Raw genomic sequence first — 25,227 nt, forward strand, 5'->3', positions numbered from 1 at the left:
AATTAATGTTAGCACCTGTCAAGTTCCCGATTTTTCACAAGTAAAATATGATGCCATCTTGGCTCAACTAGAAAGAGGGAAGCAAAATATGTTTTTAGAAGGATGAGGGCTATATAAACTCACAATAAAATTATTTAAATTCCAAAAGAAATCTGTATTGTCAGTTTTTCTGTTTTCATAGATTTCTTTTTGCCCATTATATCTGCACGCTCTGTCTTGCTCTTTTCATGATGAAGAACCAGTATTGAAAATCATTCACCTCGTTCGTGGGTGGCTTTTTTTTTTTTTTTTATTGAGACGGAGTCTCGCTCTGTCGCCCAGGCTGGAGTGCTGTGGCGCAATCTCGGCTCACTGCAAGCTCCGCCTCCCGGGTTCACGCCATTCTCCCGCCTCAGCCTTCTGAGTAGCTGGGACTACAGGCGCCCGCCATCACGCCGGGCTAATTTTTTTTTTTGTATTTTAGTAGAGACGGGGTTTCACCGTGTTAGCCAGGATGGTCTCGATCTCCTGACCTCGTGATCCGCCCGCCTCGGCCTCCCAAAGTGCTGGGATTACAGGCGTGAGGCACCGCGCCCGGCCAGGGTGGTCTTGTAAGTGGCTGCTGTAACTGCATTTCATGTCATTCCTGGGGAGAGAGCGCCCCTAGTAACAGCAAGTGCAATTACCTAGTAGTTCCTGGGTTAGCCAGCAGCACTAGCACAGCAAAGTCCAGGAAGGGCAAACATTTCAAATGTCAATCACTACCATGAGCCGGAAGCCATGCGGAGGGAAGCAGGAGCCGCACTACTTTCAGAAATAGCTTTAATCCCAGAGGAACTGTTCCCCAAAGCAGTTGGCTGGGCCGGAGGAGCAATCGCCGCCTCCTCTCCTCCCCAGACATCTCAGCGATGAGGAAAGCCTTCCCTTCCCTGGGCACACCTTTACCACAAAACTGTGCCTCTGCTCCTCCACTGCGGATTTCCGGGGCTCCTTCTAGCTTCACATTCTACACAAATGCACATTCTGACAAAAGTTTTCACAATGTATCCCTGGCACGTTAGTGAAAACAAAACAACGTGACCTAGCAAAAGAAAGGCATGAATGCGAGTGGAAACGACCAGACAGAGCCCCTCTTCCAGGTTCTGGATGAGAGTGTCCTGCTGTCAGTCACAGGCAGGGCTCCCCGCCTGGCCTTGCACCTGTCCAGTTCTTCCCGAGGCTCTCTGAGGACGACGAGGAACGCCAGCTGCAATATCCACTTCTACACTCGGGCCCTGGAAACACTAGCCAAGCACAAGAGATTCTGGCATCTACTTAACAAATTTCTTTGCACTCTTCGGGACAGCAGCTATGCAGAGTGCAGGGCGCCCGCGGGGAAGGTGATTCGTTCTGATGGCCAGCACAGGAATCCAACACAACAGGTCTTAAATTGACCACCCGTGCATTCCAAGGGCCTGTGTGCTCTAACCTCCGAAATTACGTGATCTTATTCTGATTTTCTCATCTGCTCTAAGAGAAAAATACAGTTGTTGTTCATCTAGAAACTAAATAAATTTATAAAAGGAAACTATCAGAGATGTTGTAAGTATCAAACTAAATTTATTTATGGGAAAGACTCCCTTCTATACAAATTCTATAAATTCTCAAGGAACTCACTCACTTCTGACTTCATTTTTGCTAGATCTTGAATCACTGACTTGGTTGTCTTTATTTTCTGTGTCTGGCCTGCCCAGTGTATTTACTTCTGAACCTCAGCTGCTTCTACAAAATACTAGGAAACAGAGAGGCGCGTTATTTTATGATCTCTGAGCATTAGGGATGAATGGCAGGTTTATTTTATATCATCACTGTCTTTTTACTCAGACTTTTAAGTCAATATCTAATACTCTCTCAGTATGTGGTAATCTGCATGGATTTTTTAAGTTTTCTAATAAAATCATCTTTTTCTTTCAATACATAATTTCAGAAGGCTATCCAAATTCTGAAATATAATTTTATTTTGCCTTACAATTACTTTTCTTCTTAAAGAAACAATTTTTAAATTTCTTGAGGAAAATGCAGATGAGAAAAGCATTCAGCACACAGAAATGTGTCTGACTGTGGCTTTGAATGGGGCAGGATGAGGATCTAGGCAGAATGTTCAAACAAATTCATACACAAAGTAGTAAAATAAACAGTAAGAACTTCTATGTATCTTCAGTGCAAGGTGTTATTTCTGAAAGGTGACCAGGCCCTTGGCAAGGAAAAAACAGTACATGCAAGTTAGAAAATAAAGAAGAGCCTACCTTTTGGACCTGATAGATCTACAGAGAAGGACAAAAGAAAAAAGAAATGTAAAATCCAATTAAAGAAGCTGTAACATCAGAATGAAAGGTTTTCCCCATATGAATCAAAGCCACAATGAATAACAGTAAAATGTGAAAAAGAAAACACGTGAGGTCCCACTGACAAGAGTTTGTAATTTTATCACTTACTTTACATTCCATTTTAGATACATCGGGGAAATAGGGGCAGAGCCACATGAATCTCTACCCAAAATACTGCTATTATTCTAATACAGAAGTCTGTATAACCTATTGCCATCAATAAGAAAAAGTTCTTCCTTCATCTTTAATTCAAAATTTCCTTTTGCAGTAAGTAATAAAAGTTTAACCAAAAAGTGCAGAAACTTAATTGGAAAGTTAACTGGTCAAATTCACAAATAATAAAGAAAGAGGCTTTGATGTTCTGATTCACACAGATACATACAGAATAACAGGAAAATTCCAGCTAAATGGAGTGTTCATTTGAATGTAACAGAAATCTTCCTAAAAGAGGTTATTATCATACATTGACACATTCGTTTGCTTCAGAGGTTTCTCTTAATTTTGTAGTAATCACTAGATAAAACTGAGATAGCTACTCATTTTCATTCATTCTTCATTAAGACATTTATCATTATCAGGCACTATTGAAGGCACTGCCAAAACTGCGAGACCAAGAAGTTGGCATTTCTAGTCTTATATGGGGGAACACATGTGACTATATCCAACAATATGACTGTAAGAAACAAAGCACCTCTAACCAAAATGTGTATCAAGTTAGTAGCAAGAAAAGAGATACCCCGATCACCATTTTTTTCTATCAGTGTAGATTCTCCCTAAGAAGTTCAAGGTCACTTGAATTTCCCAAAAATATGTACACTATTCTCCCCTAACAAATCCATTAAAAAAGAGCTCATATTCTTTTAACCAGACCCTGGAATGCAGCTAGAGTAAGCTGTGGAGGGTTCTCGCCGTCTGTGTGCTGAAAAGAACCACTTCCACGCTTCCCTTGGGGGACACCAACCCCGGTCAGCTTCCTGCCCCTCTCAGTGTTCTCACAGCGGCCCCCTCAAGAAAACCCTGAGCCTGCTCAGAAACGCCTGCATGCCGGTGAGATGGCTTTTGACCCAGATGAAAATAGGGATCAGGTTTCTCAATTTTTACACCAAAGTATCAACCCTACCCTTTAAACACGGGTCTTCCAAAACGTATTCATTTCCCCTTAATCAACAACTTAAAATGCCAGTGCCCCAAGCTACCAGATTGTATAACCTCCAATTGTGTTAACTGGTTCTAATAATAGCCAGGCCCAGAGACTTGATATGCAAAGAAAAGTGTGAGGCACCTTCCTAAATCCTCCAGGCACCGCCCGAAGATGGCCCCAAGACGTGCAAGCTCAGACCCCACCAGCTCAACTCACTCTTCCCTCTGGATGCATATACAGATGCTCATGTGTGAGTGCACATACACACACACGCACACACGAATGCGTGCGTGCACACATGGGTACACTCCTCCTGGCCTCTGCCCCACCCTTCGGATCATATAAAAACACAGCTAGGTGAACGGCTACTGATTCTGTATTTATAGAAAATTCTAACAAAATTGTCTATTTTATGTTTCATATTCCTGTGCCTCAAATTCCGCACCAAGGAGAACTTTCTTTTTCAAGGCATGCTTCCACTCGGAAAGTGACTAGGATTATGTGGATCATTCTATTTCCCTCTCTGCTGTGGGTGCCAGCATCCTCAACGGGAACTTCAACCCCATGGTCCACGGATTCACTCCATCCTCCACTGTTACTTGTTTTTTTTTTTTTTGAGACGGAGTCTCGCTCTGCCACCCAGGCTGGAGTGCAGTGGCTGGATCTCAGCTCACTGCAAGCTCCGCCTCCTGGGTTTATGCCATTCTCCTGCCTCAGCCTCCCCAGTAGCTGGGACTACAGGCGCCCGCCACGTCGCCCGGCTAGTTTTTTATACTTTTAGTAGAGACGGGGTTTCACCGTGTTAGCCAGGATGGTCTCGATCTCCTGACCTCGTGATCCGCCCGTCTCGGCCTCCCAAAGTGCTGGGATTACAGGCTTGAGCCACCACGCCCGGCCTTGTTACTTGTTTTTATTGCTGGCTGCAGAACTGATTTCAAGACAGAGGGGTGTGCTAGGAAGACCACAGGCTTTGCATCTTGTCAAATCCGGTTTGAACCATGGCTTGGCCATTTTCTTGGATTCGGGGAAAACTGTGTCTCCCCCTAAGGCCTGTTCTCCTCACCTGTAAAGTTCGGGAAGATGCCCAACACCGATGGTAGGTGACAGCCCCAAGCCCACCTCTGCTGCACGGCAGGGGCCCTGAGATGCATCCCAACCCCAGGCTTCTCTGACTAGTAACAAAATACACATCTATCTTATTTAAGATCTTTCAATCCTTCTTTTGAAGAAGCAGACATAAACTTTAAACAAGAATGTCATCACCTTGCAAGGACCCTAAATTCATGAAGGCACTGTTGCCGTCGTTAGGAACGCGTGCTGCGCTGGGCTGACTGGGCCGGCCCTTCCTCGTCTCGCTCTCGTCTCCCAGGGCAGCTTCCTGTCTGTCACATCCATCCTCTGCTGCCACGAAGAGTGGCTTTCCCCTCCGTAGAGCTGCTTCACTCCGTGTCCTCACTCACCATCTTGGCCACGTTCATTTCTCTGCCCCTCCTGACACGTCTCCCACCTTCCCAGGCTCTCGTTCCACAACCTGGTAAATTTGGGTGGCTCTGGGTCCTGGTCCGTGACCAACCCCAGGCAGGAGTCTGCAGCCACGCCCACGACGCCCGCCCTGTGTCACAGCGGCAAGCCACAGTCGTGAGGGCAGAGGTGCAGGCATCAGTGATGAGGAAGCTGAGACTGCAGATCCACAGAGGACCATGCAAAAGGTAACGTTGGCCAAAGGTGCTGCCTGCAAGGGACACCATCCCCTCCTCTGGTCCCGGCTGTCTGAGAGCACAGACCAAAACCACCACTCCTGGTGGAGGACTTTCCACCGAATTTGCAATAGGACGAGATATTTTGACCCCTGTGGCCCCCTGAAATATCTTTATGATAAAACCATGCTGTCTGAATGCGATCTACTAAGCAAAGGACATCTGTGCGCGTGCTGAAGAGGGCAAACCATGGCATTTTACATCAGACTTCCTAGATTTCATCAGATGCTCTCTGCAAGGCCTGTGCTCATCAGAGGCATCAGCGAAGGCTGCTCTGCACCCCCTTTTTACGATACTAAAATTAAATGCCCAAGACTTGGTTTCCCACCTGGAGTAGCAACTACTTTTATATTTTGACTTTTGAAAGAGATGGGGTCTCATTATGTTGCCCCAGCGGGAGTGCAGTGGCTACGCACAGGGACAATCATGGCCCGATCATTGCTTCAGGCTCCTGGGCTCAAGCAATGCTCCTCCTGCCTCAGTGTCCTGAGCAGCTGGGACTATAGGTGCCCGCCACTACGCCCGGCTTATTTTTTATTTTTCTTCTCGTGTGGCTTAGAATATTACAACAGAGATGCGGGAGTCCAGCAACAGATTGTCCTTACGTTGTACAATTAAAATGCAACAGAAAAGGGCTTCCTTTGAATCAAAGGAATAAAGGGATGCTTTGCTTTTAAAGGAGGCCATTCACATAGATGATTGCTTGCCTTAATTCATCTTAGTTATTTTTTAAATCAAGAACTTTTGCCCAACAACTTTGTAACAAGCTGCTTATATCAATATGTATATATTTAAATCAATTCTATCCATAATTAAGGATATAATATGGGGCAGGTGCGACGGCTAACACCTGTAGTCCCAACACTTTGGGAGGCTGAAACGGGCAGATCACGAGGTCAGGAGTTGGAGACTATCCTGGCTAACACGGTGAAACCCCATCTCTACCAAAAATACAAAAAATTAGCCGGGCATGGTGGCGGGCACCTGTAGTCCCAGCTACTCAGGATGCTGAGGCAGGAGAATCGCTTGAACCCAGGAGAGGGAGGTTGCAGTGAGCCAAGATCATGCCACTGCACTCCAGCCTGGGCGACAGAGCAAGATTCTGTCTCAAAAAAAGAAAAAAAAAAGATACAATATGTTTTTACCTAAATGTTTAATTTGGAAGATGTTCGTACATACTACATAATTCTTTTTTCACCTTGATTTTGTAGAAATCCTAGGTTTGTATTCTTGATGAAAGTAACTTTCGTTACATCTACTGTACAAGAGAAAGATGAAGAAAGGATGACGGATGCCATCATGAAGGCCGAGAAGGGCCCACTCACAGCTTCACGGCCATCTGCATCCTCTGAGCCCTTGGCTCTGCTGTAACAACAGAGCTGAGACACGGGAACTATGAACAGGGCAGGGGGCCTTAAAATCCCATCAACTGTGCAAAACCTGCCAGAACAACAAAATATTTTGGGAAATTCTTTTTACAACTCTTTTACGACCTTAATAAAAAAAACAAAGACTGAGGTCCTATTGGAGAGCCAGGCGAAGTGAATTAAAATCAGATACGCCTCGGAACGCCAGCATTAGCCTGAGGGGGTGGCTTTTGGCTGTGGAGAAAGAGGCAGCCGTCCGCTCACACAGTGGTGTGTCCTAAGAAACAGTGGCCACTGCCCGCCAAATTAACCACCTTGCCCACCTGCTGCCATTAGGTTTCTAAAACAGATGGAAGGGGCCAGCAGTGTCCCGCACACAAGGAGCTTGAGAGTGTCCGCTGAGGTATGAACAGACATTTCTACAGAAACACTGATACTGGGCAGTGTGAAAAAGCACTTGAAATTGTCATTTAAAATATATATATTTAAGCCAGGTGTGGTGGCTCATGCCTGTAATCCTAGCACTTTGGGAGGCCAGGAGGTCAAGGCAGGAGGATCACTTGAGATCAGGAGTTTGAGACCAGTCTGGCCAACATGGAGAAACCCCGTCTCTATTAAAAATACAAAAATTAGCCAGGCATGGTGGTACGCACCTATAATCCCAGTTACTCGGGAGGCTAAGGCATGACAATCGCTTGAATCTGGAGGCAGAGGCTGCAGTGAGCGGAGCTTATGTCACTGTACTCCAGCCTGGGCAACAGAGCAAGACTTGATCTCAAAAAAAAAAAGAAAAATTATACATATACATATTTAAAAACCAGTTCAGAATAAAAGCACTATTGCTTCTAGTGGCCTCCGGCACCACTATGGATACCAGAGCTTGAGTGTGCAGGACGGTTCCCAGGGCTCGCTGACACTGCCCAGCCTCTGCATGCAGGTTTCTACACGGAGCGGCAAACTCCTAGCAGCAGAGGGCAATGAGCACGTTCGACCGGCGGCAGGGCCCCAACCCTGCAGGGAATGTGGCCAGCTTGGTCTTTGCTGGGAATGTGGCGGAATCTACAACCACCGTAAGAGAATCTGGAAATTCAGGTTTTTATTGGAAATCTTACTGGTTTTAAACACTGGCTCGCCTTTTTACATTTGGCTATGTAAGCCAAACAAGAAAATCAACCCTGGGGAAGGCAGCTGGTTACTTCTGTCTAACAAAATAATTTCAAATCTTCTTAAGAAGAAAAGCCCTTGGGGGTGAGCTCAGGTGTGGATGGTCCCTTGGCCCCAGGGCATGGCCCATGGGAGAACATGGACTGAGTGGGGTCTCAGCTTCTATGTCTCTGAGGTCATAGAAAAGGTCACACCATAACTGTGAGTTAAAGAACCCTCATGCTGTCGGAAATGACTCCCAGCTCCAGCTCAAGATGATGAAAATAACTTGCAAATAGCTTGAGCAGGTGTGTCAACACATTGCTAGCCATTTTCCCAGGGAGGAATTTCTTCCCTGCCTGCTTCATCCATGTGTTCCTTCCTGTCTCTCTATCACACAGGAGCTCTAGATATCCTGAAACCTGGAGCCCGTGTGTGACCAACACGGTACAGACCACGGGGGACATATTTTTAAACAAAACAATTTGACCAGTTTAAAAACTCATTAATCCATTCTGCTTTTCTACTTTAATCCAGAGAATCTAGATTCTAGTACAACAGTTAGAACTTAAAGCTCAGACCCTGAACATTTTGGCTCCTTGCAGCTGGAAACAACGATCTTCACAGGCAAGAGGCTTCTAAGCCCCTCTCAGGAGCCAGCAGGTCTGAGCAGGCATGCCTGATATCCGTGCTAGCTATGTGCACTCCCGGCCTGACCTTGGGCAGAAGTCAAAGGTACAAACGCACTCCGATCATGAGCAACGTGAGCCAGCCAGGTGCATCTGCAGCAACAGGTGCCTGCCCTTGCACGCTGGGCCCAGAACGCAAATCACTGTGAAAAGACCCAATAAGAAGTCCCAAACGTTACCTCCTTCTGCTGCCGCTCCAGCTCCTTCATGCGGATCTCACGAGCCTCCGCGCGGGCCGCCCGTTTTGCAGCGAGCCGGGCCTCCGCCTGAAACAGACAGAATATCTTATTAGAGGACTGAGCAGCGGGCACCTTCCCAGTGGAGGGTCAGCAGTGATGATGCGGAAAGAAAATCTTGTTCAGAGTTTAACAGATATACAGCAATAAATTCCAGACTAATAGAGTAAAAGGGTGGTCACGAGCAACAGAAATAGTCGTTATAAGAACTGCTACCATTTATCAAGCCCTTACCACATGCTAGGCAGGAACTATTCTAAGAGCTTTATGGATATGATGCCATGTACTCCCTGAAATAGCCTCATTAGGCAGAGACTGTTACCATCCCCAGTTTAAATATGAGGGAACTAAGGCACAGAGAGGGTAAGTAACTTGCCTGAGGTCACACAGCCTGTAAGTGGCAGGGCTGGGCAGTCAACCTCCCTCTGGAGCTCTGACAGACGCATGGAGCAGAGTGTTAACAGCTGGATGCTACTCCAGGTTTCCAGTTCAATCCCTCGCTTTAGAGAGCAGAAAGTGGAGGCCTGGAGAAGCTGCCAGACCCATCTGAGGTCATAGGGCTGGCTGGCATGGAGCTGGGACTGTAATCCCAGCGAACTCCCATCCAGTCACTTCTCAGCACACACGCACTCTCAGCTTCCCCTTCAACACAGCCGTGCCAGGAGTCCATCTTTTCCCAACACAATGTAGATCACAGCAGAATGGTTCTAGCTGTTGGAGTCCTTCCTTGCACTAAAAAATTAGCCTCCATATAAGTATTTTTCAACTTGTAGCTGTTCTGCCACATTCTGCTCTATGAGAACGTTTCAAATGCTTGAGCAGGAATGGACATGATGCTATCGAGCTTGGCATCTGAACTGTTTCTACAAACGACTTACAAAACAGTTTACAAACCGCATGCGTATGCACCGTTTCATGTGATACAACAACCCAGTAAGCTCGATGGCATGTTACTGAATGTAGGTTTTCTGGTATCAAATAAACCCCACCCTCTTTCTACTTAAGTGTTTTTGAGAATATGTCTATAATCCTTCCACCAGTGGTTCTATAAACACAGTTTTCAGACGTCTTGCATAATGTTTTCCTTTTTTTCTTCCTTTTTTTTTTCTTTTTCCTTTGGGGATGGGGTCTTGTTCTGTCGCCCAGGCTGAAGTGCAGTGTGTGTGTATTCACAGGTGTGATCACAGCTCACTGCAGCCAGGAACTCCTGGGTTGTAGCAACCTGCCTCAGCCTCCTGAGTAGCTGGGACTACAGGTTTGCACCACCACAACTGGCTCCTAGATAATATTAAAATGGGACTTCCGAGGTGGCTAGCAAGCTCCTGGCATGGGGGTGGTCCTGACAGGGACATCCATCTCTCCCATCCTAGACTTACACTATATTACAGATGTATCTTCTTTCTCAATTTTAATCTAAGTTGCAAACTGGCCATACTTGATCTGTCGTCTTGAGGTTGCCTGGCTTGTGTCCTCATGAGGAATCTGTTCTATTCACTTGGCTCCTTTATCAACCCACCCCATGTCTTTCAAATCAAGGGGTGTCAAAAATCACAACTGCATCAAGAGTTTGATACCTTGTTGCCATTTTCAATTTCCAAGACCATAATACATGGTGTGAAGGGCCTATTGGGGCCAGACTAGGCATGGTGGCTCAGGCCTGGAATCCTAGGACTTTGGGAGGCCCTGGCAGGTGGATCTCTTGAGGTCAAGAGTTCGAGACCAGCCTGGGTAACATGGTAAAACCCTGTCTCTACCAACAGTACAAAAATTAGCCAGGTGTGGTAGCACACACCTGTGGTCCCAGCTACTTGTGAGGCTGAGGTGGGAGGATCACTGGAGCCTGGGAAGTTGAGGTTGTAGTGAGCTGTGACTGTGCTACTGCACTCCAGCCTGGGTGACAGAGTGAGACCCTGTCTCAAACAAAAGAAAGGCCTCTTGGGTCTATACAAAGATCTAGCAAAGAGGAAGGAGACAGAGAAGGAAAGGCATTAGAGTGACGTCCTACAGCCCTACCAATGGGCCAGCAAAGTGACCAATGCCACGCCAAGGGCAGCCCTTCCTAGTAAGGCAGGTGGCTCTGTGCCATTGGCTCAGTTTCTAAGTCAGTTCAGAGCAGGTATGAGGTTTCAAAGCAGCCACAGCCCACCAGCTTGGGGGTTGGGGGCGGAGGAACAGAGAGGAGGGGCCAGGAAAAGAGAAGGGAGGCCATACAGAAAGAAGAAGGGGAACAGAGGGGTGAGATGTAAGAAAGAGGAAAGGGTTGGGGGAAAGAAGGGAACCAGAAAGGAATGGAGGGAGAGACAAGGGCAGTTGGCCGAATTCTGGGTTAGTCCTCAAGACTCTGGTGTACACGCCCTGTATAGCCCTCTCCCACTGTGTGGGACCGTGGAATTTTGGGCTGGTCCCCAAGACTCCCACCACCAGTGTACCTGCCCTGCATACCCCTCTCCCACTGAGTGTGTGGGACCATGGACATAATGGATGACACCACTGTAATTAGGCTATATTACGTGGCAAAAAGTATTAAAAAATAATAATTAAGATCCTTCATCAGTTGACTATCTTGCTCAAAAGAGAGATTATCCTGTGGGCCTGCCCTAATCAGGAAAGCCCTTTAACAGACGGTCTAGAAGTCAGAGTGTCCTTGCTGGCTTTGAGAAAGCAAGCCGCCCAGTAGGAGGGACCTCGGCGAGCTGAGAGCAACCCCTGGCTGACTGACACCAGCAGAACAGTGACCTCAGTCCTACAACCACAAGGAACTGAATTCTTCCAGCAAAAATGTGGCTCAGAAGAGGGGCCCGAACTCCAGAAAGACCCCAGAGTGGCCGACACCTTGGTTGTAGCCTTGTGAGACCTGAACACAGGGCCCAGTGGGGCTGAGTCCAGGCTCTTTTTTTTTTTTTTTTTTTTCGAGACAGGGTCTCCCTCTGTCACCCAGGCTGGAGTGGCGCAATCACAGCTCACTGCCTCTGCCTCCCAGGTTCAAGTGATTCTCCCATCTCAGCCTCCCGAGTAGCTGGCACTACAGGGCAGGTGCCACCACACCCGGCTAATTTTTGTATTTTTTATAGAGACAGGGTTTTGCCACATTGCCCAGGCTGGTCTCAAACTCCTGGGTTCATGCCATTCGCCTGCCTCAGCCTCCCAAAGTGCTGGGATTACCAGCATGAGCCACTGCGCTTGGTCAATGTGCCCAGACTCCTGACCACAGAAACTGTGAGATCATAACTATGTGTTATCCTAAGCCGCTGAATTGTGGATATTTATTACACACTAGCAGATCACAGAAGGAGAGGAGGTCTGAGGTGACTCCTGCTCTCACAGGGAGAGTATCTCTGTGAGCTGAGTGGGGTCCCAGGCACCTGCACGCCCACCCACTTCCCTGCCTGCCTGCCCAGCTCCCCACCTTATTCCAGCTTAGCTCTGCTTGGGTCTGGTCAAAGGTCCTTGCAGAGCTCGCCTGCCTGAGCATGCAGTATTCCACCTGGGGGCTCCCTGTCAGGCATCCCCCCTCCAGACTCACAAGACTCCAAAACAATGTCAGACCCAGCTGCTCTTGGGGGCCTGCCCTCCACCAAGGAAAAGGTTCCCATCATGGCCCGCCTTCAGCCTAACAGGTCTACCCTGTCCCTCACTTGGGGATAATGATATTTAAAGACTAAAAAACATGACCTTTGCTGGGAGGCACATGGGCTTGGGCTGACAAAGGAACCCCATGGATGAACCATGTTATGGCATCAATTCCTCAGGAGGACATGCGCCCACCTCGAGGACAGGTCAACTATGGCGATCTCCACCTTACATTAGAATTCAGAAAGAAGTCCATTTGTCACTGATTACAATTCCAAATCCTTGCAACCCCCGCCTTCTAGAACATCTCCACCCTTACGATCCTCACGTGACTCATATGTGGAAAACAAAGTGCTGGCAATACCGGAAGTGGCAACTTAGTTTACAGGCAATTCTTGGAATCTGCCTGACTAAACACCAACAAATATATGAGCCAGCATTTAAACTGGCACAAAACCCCCATGCATGACCATCTTCACGAACACAAAACTACACACTTAGCCACAGAATAACTCTTGCCACTCGCTTAAGATGCTTGAAAGAAAATCCGCAGAGTTGGCCAGGTGTGGTGGCTCATACCTGTAATCCCAGCACTTTGCAGGGGCCGAGGCAGGCGAATCACCTGAGGTTGGGAGATTGAGACCAGCCTGGCCAACATGGCGAAACCCTGTCTCTACTAAAAGTACAAAAAATTAGCTGGGTGTGGTGGTGGGTGCCTGTAATCCCAGCTACTCGGGAGGCTGAGGCAGAAGAATTGCGTGAACCTAGGAGGTGGAGGTTGCGGTAAGCCAAGATCGCGCCACTGCACTCCAGCCTGGGAGACAGAGCAAGACTCTGTCTTGGAAAAAAAAAAAAAAAAAAAAAAGAAAGAAAAGAAAATCTGCAGAGTTTCGACAAAATTCTTCCCCAAACAGAGACACTGCGAAGAATGGCACAGCAGCCTGACAGGGCACAGCAGATGACAGACAGTGGGGAGAGTACTGACTGTGCAGATGCGGGTTCTCAGGGATCAGGGCACCTTGTGCCAGTGCTCCGGTGGTGCAGGACGAATCCTTTATCGACTGACACTTTTGTAAAATATAAAATCGCACGAAGGGCCACAGCCATGTCAGACTGCTTGAAGAGTTTCGGAACACGGCCTGTCACTTTCTGTGAGTAGCCTGTGGGCTAACCATGGCCCGCGGAAGTCACAGGAACGCACTGTGCTGGCAATGCATGGTGGTGTCTCAGCACTGCTTGAGACGGTGGGAGGGATTTCCAAAATGCAGTTTAGGTGTCCAGTCTCCCGGGAAACAGGCAAAGTGCCTGGTGACAATGTACATGTGATGAGGACCACATGGGGGAAGAAACGTGGGGCGGGGGCGGGGGCTGCTGTGGAGAACATGACCCAACCCTGGGGGGCTGCGGAAGGTGTCCGCGGGACAGGAGCCCTAAGCCGGACCCTGAAACAGGACAAGCAGAGCCGGGTGGCTGCGACCAGGGGCTGGTGACAAGGAGTGCAGACACCTGGGGTGCAGACCCTCGCCCTCAGCCTCCATATCTGGAACCTTGTCTTGAAAGAATTCAGAACCACTGAAGGGTTTTAAGAACACAGCGGAATCTGACTTTTGTTTCAGAAACAGGGCTCTGATAGAAATGTGGGGAGCAGGTACGGGGTGGGGAGAGCAACAGGAAACCCAGGCAGCGAGTTGAGAGGCTGCTTCCAGCATGGGGACAGGAACGGGCTGGGCTGCAGAGGATCAAGCCCAGTGGCAGAGTCCGGGCCCGTGGAGTTTAGGATACAAAGCAAAACCTGCACAGGGCTTCAGAGAACTCAGGAGACCAGACTGCGCATACCCCAAATGGCCTGCAGGTTGAGTCATTCTTTCACCCCGATCCGGGCTTGCTGGATCCTCCACTGATGAGATTAGAACAGCAGCTTCTTGGCATGGCCCTCACTAGGGTCCATGGGGGCTGGTCTGTCCCTACCCCACAGGAGCCAACAGGGAAAGAGCGAACACTCGTCTGCTCCTGGGGTCCTACACCCTGAAGCCTCCCTTCTCTGCCCATACTATCTCTGCTGAGGTACTAAAACATTCAGAAGTACAGTGACATTATCTCCCTCTGACTTGTCTTCAAAAAACCTGGGTGGGGTGTAAATGGCTGTAAGCGAACAATTGTTGAGGCTGGGTAGTGAGGGTACAAGGCTCTTTAAACTGTTGGCTCAGTCCCACCCCAGATCTGGGTTCCCACAAGCCCCTCCCCCGCCTCCCCTCCTTGCCCAGCATGTGGGGTCATTCAAGATAAGGGCCCCTGCTTGCAGCAGGCCATGCACAGCTCGGTCTGGTTGCAATGTTTCATAACAAAGAGCAAAAATTTAAAAAAGAAAGAAAGGAAGGAAGGAAATGAAAGAGCCCCAAAACCAAAACTCATGCTTTCTGCTGCTGGAAGGTGGCCCTGCTGCTGGGTTTTGCAGCGCTGCCCCCACCGTGTCCTCTCTCAGCTCCTGCTGCTGCCCGTGGGGTTAGGATGGAGCAGAGGGAGGAGCTGACTGGAGCTCCTCTGACAAGATCCAGGCTCCCTGGCTTCCCAGGAACGCCCACAATGGTTGGTCCAGAAGCATTCCTGTTCAGAGCACACAGCCCGGCCCTTTCCCCGGGATCCCACCCACCCTGGCCAGGGACCCTACAGACAGTTTTACAGGAACTGGGTCTTAGAGCAAGATAGTCTTTGAGGGTGGGGGTGGCTGGGAAAAAAAAGATTCCATTTACTATTAAAGTTGCCTCCTTGTCCTAATCCCAGAAAGCTGAACTTCGACTCCAGAATTGCACTTTTGTGTCTTATTTCACCATATGTGAATACGACAGCCCTCTAATATGGAGGTGGTGTGTATGGTGATAAGAGATCTAAAAATACACAAGGAAGCACAAGTATGACCCCCAGGGCCTCCGAAACAAATGGCTAAAAAGACAGCTAGGTTCTCCCAGCCACATCCTCGATGCCAGCCCCACAGCCTGCTGTGGAGTCCAAGTCTGTGGGGGCACCTCCATGGGAGCCCCATCTGCCAGGCGCCCGGCCCACAGGCCAGATGGGGAGACAGGCAACCAAAGTGACCCTTCTCCCCCTGCAGGGTCTTCTCTGGGCTGCACAGACCGTGCGTGGCATCTTGGGAGCCAGGCTGGAGAGGCCTGCAGAAGACTGCGTGAAGAAGTCACCATCCCCAGCCCCAGCCACAGATAGAAGCACATGTTAGGAGGTGCTTTGCAAAGGGATCCCACAGCATGCAGAGGGCCCTGAGGGGCTCTCGTCCTAGACAGAACCACACAGCAGCAACGGCTTCTGCTGGGGCAGGGCACACAGGGCAGTGAGGTAAATAGTTCAACTCATGCCTGTTCTTCCAGGGTCCCCCCCAGGCCTCCTGCTCAGAGCCCCAGAGACTCCCAGCTGCAAGAAGACAGTCACTCAAAGATAATGGCCGTCCCTTCTTCCGGATTAGGGAACTCAGGGACAGCCTGGCTCAGCTCCTCAGGGAGCTGAGGCCAAGGAGAACCAGAGAGAGAAGAAGTTATTGATCAGGATGCAAGGAGAAAGCCCTAGCGGAGTGCAGAGTGGAGAGCCCTCCCGCAAGCCCTCCTGGCCTAGCCCACATGTGCTTCCTTCCTCACGTGGCCTCAGCCTGCGCTGGAGGTGTTGTAGGCAGTGGGGGTACTGCCTAAGGGTGGGGACAGCCCAACACCCTGAACTCCAATTCCAGTGGCGTCTGGGGCTCTAACAGCTCTAATGGCATTTGTATCCTTCTTACGGCTCCTACCAGAAGATCATCACGTGGTCTCTTCAAAGAACAGAAACACCACCAATACTGGTGGGCCAGGGGCCCTGACTGCGGGCAGAGCGACAGCAGGTGCCGCAGGAGGCTTGCTGGGCAGTTTGCTTAAAAAGCCCCACACTCCTTCAGGGGATCCTGGCGCCGCTCGTACATTTCCCGAGCATTGAAGCTTTTCTGGGGTTCCAGCCTAGTGTGGAATTACAGATCCCAGGGCCTCTCACCCTGCAGTCACAGGAAACGTTCTTCCTCTGCTTTTAAACTCTCTGGTGATACCCTGGGGGTCCAGAATTCTACGCAGAAGCTGGAAGGGGTTTATGAGCCACAGCTTTCGGGCAGGCAGTTCCTGCGAAATGCTCTGACGTCACTCCTTCCACCCAGGCTGAGAAAGCCCGGCAGCCTGGAAAGCACCGCCTGTGAACCGGAGGCCCGCTCCACCTCCCCCGGCAGAGCCCAGGGGAGACCTAGGGCACACGGCTCATGTGCAGATTCGTGGCTGCCATGCCCGCCGTTTGCCAGGAGCCTGTTAGCGCACATTAGGGACACCCAGTGGGCCAATGGACAGAGGACTGGGCCATGAACAGCAGCTCTCTTCAGATGTCAGATGGAAATGATGCCCCACAGGGCTGTTCAGGGAGAGAAGCCGTTTGCCAGCGGTAAAGCTCTCCACAAACAGGAGGAAGTTCTCCAATTAATTACACACATTCATTTTAGCCTCCAGGTTTTAGCATCAAGCAGAGAAGTGAGAAAGCAGCAGCATTATTTTTCCAGGCCCCATGATATGTCACCAGTCTAGTTTATAACCTTTTTGGAAAAGTGTTAAGGATGTAATTCAAGTCCACTCACGTGAATGTAACAGGAATATGATGCAGCCCAAGGCTGAAGTGGTCACAAAGGCCAGTTTGTTCACAGACAAGCAGGGGCCTCTGTCCTTGTGCGATTCTTCCCCTGAGCTAAGAAGGAATCAAGCTCCTGGAGGGGCCGTGGTGTACCCAGGCTATGACACGGGATCCCTTTCCTGAGCCACCTTGCTATAGGAAGTGACCACAGCCACCAACTTTTGTTTTCTCTATAAACCCCCAAACCCTCAGATGCAGCAGCCTCTAAAAATAGTTTGCTATTCACAGCAACCAAGTGGGCTGGGTGATGTCCTCCTGCACAGACATGGACAAGAACGGGCAGCACAAGGCTAGTGCCTCCGAAACGCAAGGGAGGCTTGCCTCCACTCCGCGTACCCACCCCGTGTCTCCCAGAGGCCATGTGCATTGCATCTCAGTTCCAAAAGAAACGCTCATGTAGGCAATCTCACCAAGTCCCCCAGTAACCACAAGGGAGCCTTCCCTACGGCCATGACTGTGAGAACAATCGTTACATGGCACAGGGCACTCTGGGGTGGCAGTTGGCAGTGGCAGGAGTGTTGACTTAGAGGACATTTTGGAAATGTTGGGGGGATTGGGATGTCAGAAAGATTGGGAAGAAGCGAAGGGTATTGGGGCAGGGGGGCAGGGCCAAGTCGGCCAACCATCCCGCATTCAGACACGCCTGCAATGGGAAGAACTTCTCCCTCGACTGCTCAGGAAGATAGAAAAACCGCTGTTTCGGCCGGGTACGGTGGCTCACGCCTGTAATCCCAGCACTTTGGGAGGCCGAGGCAGGCGGATCATCTGAGGTCAGGAGTTCAAGACCAGTCTGACCAACATGGTAAAACCCCGTCTCTACTAAAAATACAAAATTAGCTGGGTGTGGTGGCACATGCCTGTAATCCCAGCTACTCAGGAGGCTGAGGCAGGAGAATCACTTGAACCTGGGAGGCAGAAGTCGCAGTGAGCCGAGATTGCACCATTGCACTCCAGCCTGGGTGACAGAACGAAACTTCATCTCAAAAAAAAAAAAAAAGAAAAAAAAGAAAACCACTGTTTTAATTTTGGATTTACAAACTTATTGCAACTTACATATAAACTCAAAATATGTTTTACACAGTTCAAATATACATGAAATATTCCAGGAATGCAATCGACATGGAAATTGAGGGAAGATGATACTTGGCTTCGTTCAGAACTTTCCTGAGAGTCAACTTTTCAGAATGTCACATCATAGACAGCAACATGAGGGGTGGTGTGTGGGTCTCAGTGCAACACACCTGTGTCGGCCTCCCTGTGACACCAGGCACAGGTGTGTGCAGGTCTCACCACTGCATTCAACTGCTGGTGTACCTGGTCTTGAGTATTTCTATATCAAAATTCTTATTATGTTACTATAAACTACCTGTATTTTATTTTTTACGGAAATGTTATATTGACTTGAAATTATGTGCACTGGTTGATTTTATCACCTATGCATTTCATTTCAGGTTAGTAAGGAAGTTAAGGAACTTGTAAAAAATACAGGGTTGAGAACCACAGCTTCAAAACTCCAGTGTGGATCTGTCATCTCTCCATCACGCTCTATGAACCAGCCCCGGCATGATTCAGAGCACAGGTCTGGGTGCCTGGTGCTCAGGCCATCATGAAGATTTGGACGGCATAAAGTTAGAGATCAAAGCTTAACTGATTACTTAACACCATGTTTCCATCAAAATTAACTCAAACAAATTATGGAGTAGACTGACTGTGAAATTATCACGAAAGTTTACAGTAAAATGGCAGCCTTCAAAGAAGGCTTTAGCTTCTCTGGGGCCCACAGGCCCCAGGAGCCAGCATACTGTCCTCTGTACTCAGGGGACCTGGCAGACAAGTCCAAGAAATGCTGGGTGCCACCTGCCTCTCTCAGCTGTGGCTGCACTGTTCTCAGTCTGAATTTATGCAGGTGGGGACTGTCAAGAAAGGAGTCTGAAGACCCAGCCACAGCCTCCAGCCTGGGCTCTATCACCCACAGTTATGTGAGCCTGGATAAATGACTCGGTTTTGGAACATGAGCCCTCATTAAAGAAGCAGAAGGGGACATAATCTTTAAGAGCTTCCCTCCCCTCTGAAATTCTTTGTCTTTATGCCAGCGGTGAATTATTTGTACACTGAGATTGCCCACAGACTTTCTCTGTTTTGCTACTGGAAATCTCCAGGCTTTGCTTTTCAGAATAATAAGCTTTTTTAAAGTACTTCGCAGACTCAAATAGCAAACATATTAATCAGGAACAAAATGATTGATGTTACTTTATTGATGACTTACACACTGACCTATTCAAACCTCACAACACAATCTTGGGCTTAGCAGCTACCCACACTGGCACTGAGAAATAAATACGCTACACAGTATCTTCCCTGCAAGTGAACTTCTACTCTTGCTGTTAATACATTTTTTGCTTTTCCTGAGATGAATGAATCTTCACATTTCCTTCAATTGCCTCAACATGCTGGAAATACAAGAAGAACCATGACTACCACTAACAGAGATGTGCGGGACTGAGAGGCGAGGGTGGCTGGGCCTCCCCTGTGCCGCTTCCTCTCCAGGTGACAGGTTTCCCTCCAGGCAGCACATCTGGACTCCACTCCCTTCACCTTTGCCTGCTCTTCTCAAGATAGTCCTACAAACCCCAGACCTTTAGGGTTTCACAAAAACATTGAAATTGTTTCCTCTGAGAAGGCTGAGAGCTCCACCAGTACCAGGGTTCTCCCACTTGGGGCAGCACACAGCGACTGACGATCTTTCCTATATTCAGCAGATATTCCCCGGAACCAGCTGTAAAAGAAACATCAGCTGTCATGTTTATCCTCCATGAACTTGTCTACTTGGATGAGGTAGGGGAGGAGTTACATCAATCACACCCAGAAAAATAAAAAGGCTTAAATCACAGCGGCTCTCAGGTATATGCCGACATAAGTAGTAGTTAACATTTTAGCATGGTACAAAAATAGCAAAACAAGTTTCACAGCTATTTCATTTCTATCATTATTTTCCTTATGTAGAAAAGTAAAGTTCATTGGGTCGGGCATGGTGGCTCACGCCTGTAATCCCAGCACTTTGGGAGGCCAAGACAGGAGGATCACTTGAGGTCAGGAGTTTGAGACCACCCTGGCCAACATGGTGAAACCCCATCTCTATTAAAAATACAATAATTAGCCGGGTGACGTGGTAGGCACCTGTAGTCCCAGCTACTTGGGAGGTCTGAAGCAAGCAGGAGAATCGGTTGAACCTGGGAGACAGAGGTTGCAGTGAGCTGAGATCATGCCACTGCACTCTAGCCTGGGTGACCAAGCGAGACTCTGTCTCAAGAAAGAAAGAAAGAAAAGAAAGAAAAGAAAGGAAGGAAGGAAGGAAAGAAGGAAGGAAGGAAGGAAGGAGGGAAGGAAGGTAGGTAGGAAAGTTCTTTGAATGCTCTCTTCTGTCTGGAAATTACCAGGCAAAGAACAGAAAAGTTTGATAGAATGAAGACTTCTCAGTATGCATTCAGGACAAGGACTTCTGTCCTAAGAGGCAGCTTTGGTAAAAAGAAATCCTTCAGCCCAGTACTGGGGTATGAGACAGCAGGCCTGCAAAGAAAAGCTGACAACAGCGACAAAAGCAGCAGCAGTAGCCGTGGCAGCCACAGATATACCTTGCACATTTACTACCTGCCAGCCCCTGCCTGCAGCATTGTACACAGTCGTGACACTTATCAGTACCAGTTCCGAGTCAGCAGGCCTGGGTCTGAACCGGCTCCACTGCTGACTAGCTGTGAGGGCTTGGAAAGTCCCTGACATTTCTGAGCCTCAGTTTCCTCTTTATCTGAAAAACTGAGAGAAAACTATCTGCTCCCCATGAGGTTACCTCAAGGGTTAGAGAAGACCTTCGCATAAAACACCAGGTGGGCGCGGCAGGGGTTTGGTAAATATTAGCTACTTTCACTCCTTAATGTCTTCTTTGACAGCTACTGACCTAAGTATAAATCCAGTCCAGAGAAGTTTAGCAGCACAATGAGAAGGCAAGCATGCTAAGGCACCCACTTAGCAGAGCAGCAGGAAAAACTGGGGAAACTTCAGAGGAAGGGGACAGAGGTTCCCAACCCACAAGGAAAGCCCACTCCTTTCCCTAGGAAAATCACACAGCCACTTACCACATACAGTAAAAAAGACAGAAGGATCACAAGGGGTGTTGCTTTGATCATCTTCATTACACAAACATATTAATGAAACATTTTGGTTAAAATTAAGAGTAAATCTTCATTATAGTGATTTAAGACAAATTACTTCTCTATTACAAAGTAGTTATACTTTAGATTCAAGGGAAAACTACTTATCTAGTTTTAAAGTTGTAAAGTTACAATACCAAGGAGAAACCACTCGAAACACTGGCCCTTTCCAAAATGAATGAATGAGTCTCAGAATACATATCATTGCCGGGTGGGGGTGTGTGTGTGTGTGTGTTCTGGTTTATTGTTTTGGAATCTGGCCTGGGGCAGGGGGATTATAGTAGTGGTCTATAATCAAATACATGGCAATTTTGAATGATTAAGTCTTGCATGTAGTCAAAATATTTAATTTGGGAGAAAGAAATGAATTTACTTAATTGTATCTAGGTAGTCTGAATAATAAAAGTTCTAGTAAGTCTATTCCATGAAAACAAGCTTCTTTATTTAAAAAAAAAAACAAAAAACTCAAATTTGGGTGGCCTCCAGTAAAACAGTAAGGTAATAAAATCCTCTTCTCCTTTCCCATGTCTAACATGTAGTGAGATTAACGGACTTACTGATTGGTGAAGAGGTTAGTAATCTAAACATTACGGCCTCCAGAGCTTCAAGATCACTCCTTTAAATATGAGCAGATATTTTGGAAGCACTGGCATATGAGTAACCAGTCATAAACAATTCCTTTGCTGAGTCACAGAGCCTGGTTTTTCGGGGATAAGTTCCTCTTGGACATTGCCTTTTGAGGAGCAAACACACTGCAGCAACATTTTGTCTCACAATTCTGTAGGGATTGGATAAGAATCTCGCTCTAATCAGGTAACACTCCAATCAACTTCGCTGAAACACCGTTTTACAACTATAAATAACTTGGTTTCCTGTGCTCAGCATAAGTGGCAGTTGAGACTGCAGGGTTTTTTGAAATTTGCTAAGGAGGCTTCCGCTGTGTGATATTAGTTCAGGCTAAACAGAAACTGACTCTTAAAGAAAAAGGGAAATTTAGTCTCCATCTTTGCCCCAGTAGGACACTCTCAATACTACTAGAAAAGACCTACTTTACTATATTTATATCTTACCTGCCCAGGGAAATGACATGCCTAAAACACACCATACGATTCCATGCTCCACCATCTCAGACTGAGCTAGAGCAGGGCCAGCCCACCTTATGCCAACTTCATCCCCACGTTGGTCAAGACTCCACTCTCCCAGACCTGGGGACCCTGGACCAGGTACCTATAATGAGATGGGACTTGGGAGACTGTGTGTCCACTCTCTCCCCTAACAGCTCTTTCTTGGGACAGTGCTGGTCATTTAGAAGGGCTGCATGCTAATCAGTATGTGGAAAGACAGCAGGGTGACACAAGCCATCGCAAACACAGGGAAGTTACAAAAGCTGAAGAAATGCAGTTTCTCCACTGTCCGCATTGGACCCTCTCCTATAGCTCCAGGGCCGGTGCCCACTTGCTGAAGAAGCCCAGGCTCCCACTCAGATCCTGCTTTTGTCTTCTAGTTGAGGTGGAGCTTGCCAAATCCACTTCCTCTGACCGACCCAGCTCTGCTCTGCATGGGTGCGGCCCCCAGTCCCGCCTTTCCACGGGAGACCCATCCCTGAACCCACGGACACAACGCAGAATATGAACTAGCACAAACCAGTGTGAAACGCCCACTACCACTCTCCCATGGGTATACCCAGCCCACAGCCCAGGGCAGCCGCTGGCTGACGCCTTACCCCCGACCCATGATGACCCCCAATTCCCATCACCATTCAGCACATTTCCTTCCCTACCTGAACATTAACCTCTTAACAGGAACTGCGTTTTGCTTTTGTTCACCATGTCTCACTCTGATAAAGTTTTTGCTACCATTTACCAAGAACAGCTCCTACAGGTTCACAATTTATCTCTGAAAACCCTTGGGGCCATGTTTCAGAATTCAGCATTTTTGGACATTAGAAACGTAGTAGGACGTATACACCATATATTCTGGTACAACCCAGAGTAGCAGCCCTTAATCAAAGACATCAACAAGAAAACGTATGAATATTCACACTAAGAGGGATAAATGAAGACTAAAATAGCCCCTCCTTGGTCAGGGCAAGTCTCATTGCTAAAATTCTGCCACAAACTTATAAAACAAAACAAAACACAAACCTTCTGGTCTTCAGAGCTTATTGGGTTTTGGAACTGGGGGTGGGGGCTGGGGGGGACACAGTGGGCCTGGGATGATCACATACCTACTCAGTTGGACGCAGTCCAGACTTTCCTCTCCCTTCTTCCCGGCAGCATCTCAAAGTCATCTGAGCCCAGACTCGTCCAGGAGGCTCCCAGCCTTAAGTAATAGAACCCGTAGCCAGTGCCTTAGCAGCTTCAGGTGTGCCTCTACTTACTCCTCTGATCAGCCTGTCTCTGGCTTCCTCACATCCTGTTCTCAATGTTTACTCTTCCCTTCTCCAAGGACTCTCAGTCCAGCAGGCCGCTCTTCACCTCCACCCTGCTCCTGCCATCTATGGTGTCCCAGGCTGCTCCTCAGAACACCAACACCCTCAGCCACATTCCCACCTTCCTTCTTTCAAGAACCCTTCCCTGATAGTGATTCAGGAGTCTCTCTTCCCAGGCCCCTAGGAACTAATTAGTTGAAGGGGTAAAAACCAGCTCCAGAGGGCTGGCCCACTGCCAGAGTTTTAAACGAGGTCACAGAAAAACCATACTAAAATGGACATTTAAAAAACAGCCACCATCTGACAAGCAAAGAACTGGCTTTTCAGTATGCGTTCATCAGACTATTTCTACACCTCTCTCTGGCATTTCCTAATAAGCTCTCTCAAGGTCAAGGCAGTCTGATTCATCTTAAATCTTACACACACACCCAGTAGATGATTAATTTCTACCTAATGAAAGAGTGATTGTTTGGGGCTCATACTTTTACCAAGATCCCACGAACATCTGATTAAGTTGAAAGCTAGGGTTTTATATTTATTTTCCAAAGTGCACCCTTTCACTTTTATTCCCATTCATGTTCAACCACAAGCTGCATGAAAATGTGTATTTGCAAACTCTCTCCGCCTCATCCCCTGCCCAATTTTAATGCCAAACTACAGCCATAGTCCCATGACTGCATATTGAGCTGGACAACGGCAAAACCCTAGAGGCAGGATACTGTCCGGGCTGGGCGGACCCGGGAGACAAGCCAAAGTGAATTTGGTGTCTGGGGTCTTCGCGGGAGGTGGTCCTCAGGTGCTGAGCGGGATGAGTGCTCCAAAGCACCCCAGCCACTTCCCGGTGGTTCCAGCTCGCGGGTGAGGGCACCGGCTCTGGCCACCCGGTCCCTGGTGCTGTACTTTGTAAAACAGCAAACTAGCAGCTCCCTGTGACTCTAGGCCGGGCACAGAACTGGCTAGGGCCTGTCTGGAGCCCACCACCTCGGGCGGGGAGAGACTATGTGCCTTTTCGTCCTTAGAGGTGGCGTCCCACAATAAAATGTGCTTCCCAGCTCAAGAGGGACGCCGCTCGCCAGGGCCACTCACGGACCCGCACCCACTGCGCCGGCTCCCACCGCCCTGGGGTCCCGCCGGAGCCCACCCCACGCCTCCCGGGGACCTGCGCCTGCCCTTGACCTCGAACAAGCTGGAAGCCCTGAAAGCCTGCCGCAGTCAGGAAAGAAAGTTTCGGAAGCGCTTTCTTCTTACCAGCCTCTGAGCTTCCGGGCTCAAACAGTCGATCTCTCGGCTTTGCGCGGCCGCGGGGCTGGTCATCCTGCCGGGCTCGGCCCGCTCCACCCGGCGGGAAACGCTCGGGGACCACGCCGGGAGCCCCTCGCGGGCTGGGCCAGGGGGCGCGCGTTCTGTCCGCGGAGACTGAGCCACTCGCAGAGAAATGAGCGTCCCGCTTCCGGGGCCAGAAGACAGCCCTCCGGGGAGAGGCTCGCGGCGCTGGGCTCGGGCGTGGCCGGCAGGGGCGGGGCGCAGGTAGCCGCGGGCTGAGCACGGCCGGGGGTGGAAGGGCGCAGGGGAAGCGGGATTCGGGCGCCTCCGCCCGCCCCATGGCCCGCCCCGCCCCCCACGCAGCTCCGCCTCGTAGGGT

At 48.8% G+C, this 25,227-nt stretch overlaps 1 protein-coding gene across 38 annotated transcripts in view; it reads right to left on the bottom strand.

Moving 5' to 3' along the window:
• Positions 1 to 25,221, bottom strand: part of LRRFIP1 (LRR binding FLII interacting protein 1) — a 98,312-nt gene extending 73,091 nt beyond the window's left edge. For 15 of the 38 annotated variants that reach the window (XM_017890327.1, XM_017890324.1, XM_017890325.1 and 12 more), the window contains exons 1-3: positions 24,834 to 25,220; positions 8,622 to 8,708; positions 2,265 to 2,282 (exon numbers count right to left, since the gene is read on the bottom strand). In XM_017890327.1, coding sequence (XP_017745816.1) covers positions 2,265 to 2,282; positions 8,622 to 8,708; positions 24,834 to 24,899 — 171 coding nt within the window. In that variant the 5' untranslated portion in view covers positions 24,900 to 25,220. Of the gene's footprint in view, positions 1 to 2,264; positions 2,283 to 8,621; positions 8,709 to 23,381; positions 23,477 to 24,833 lie in introns of all 38 variants that reach the window. The other 23 variants (XM_017890344.1, XM_017890334.1, XM_017890331.1 and 20 more) reach the window with 6 other exon arrangements.
• Positions 25,222 to 25,227: the final 6 nt, after the last annotated feature.

This window comes from Rhinopithecus bieti, unplaced genomic scaffold, assembly GCF_001698545.2.
Source record: "Rhinopithecus bieti isolate Rb0 unplaced genomic scaffold, ASM169854v2 scaffold_19482, whole genome shotgun sequence".
NCBI classification, from domain to species: Eukaryota; Metazoa; Chordata; class Mammalia; order Primates; family Cercopithecidae; genus Rhinopithecus; species Rhinopithecus bieti.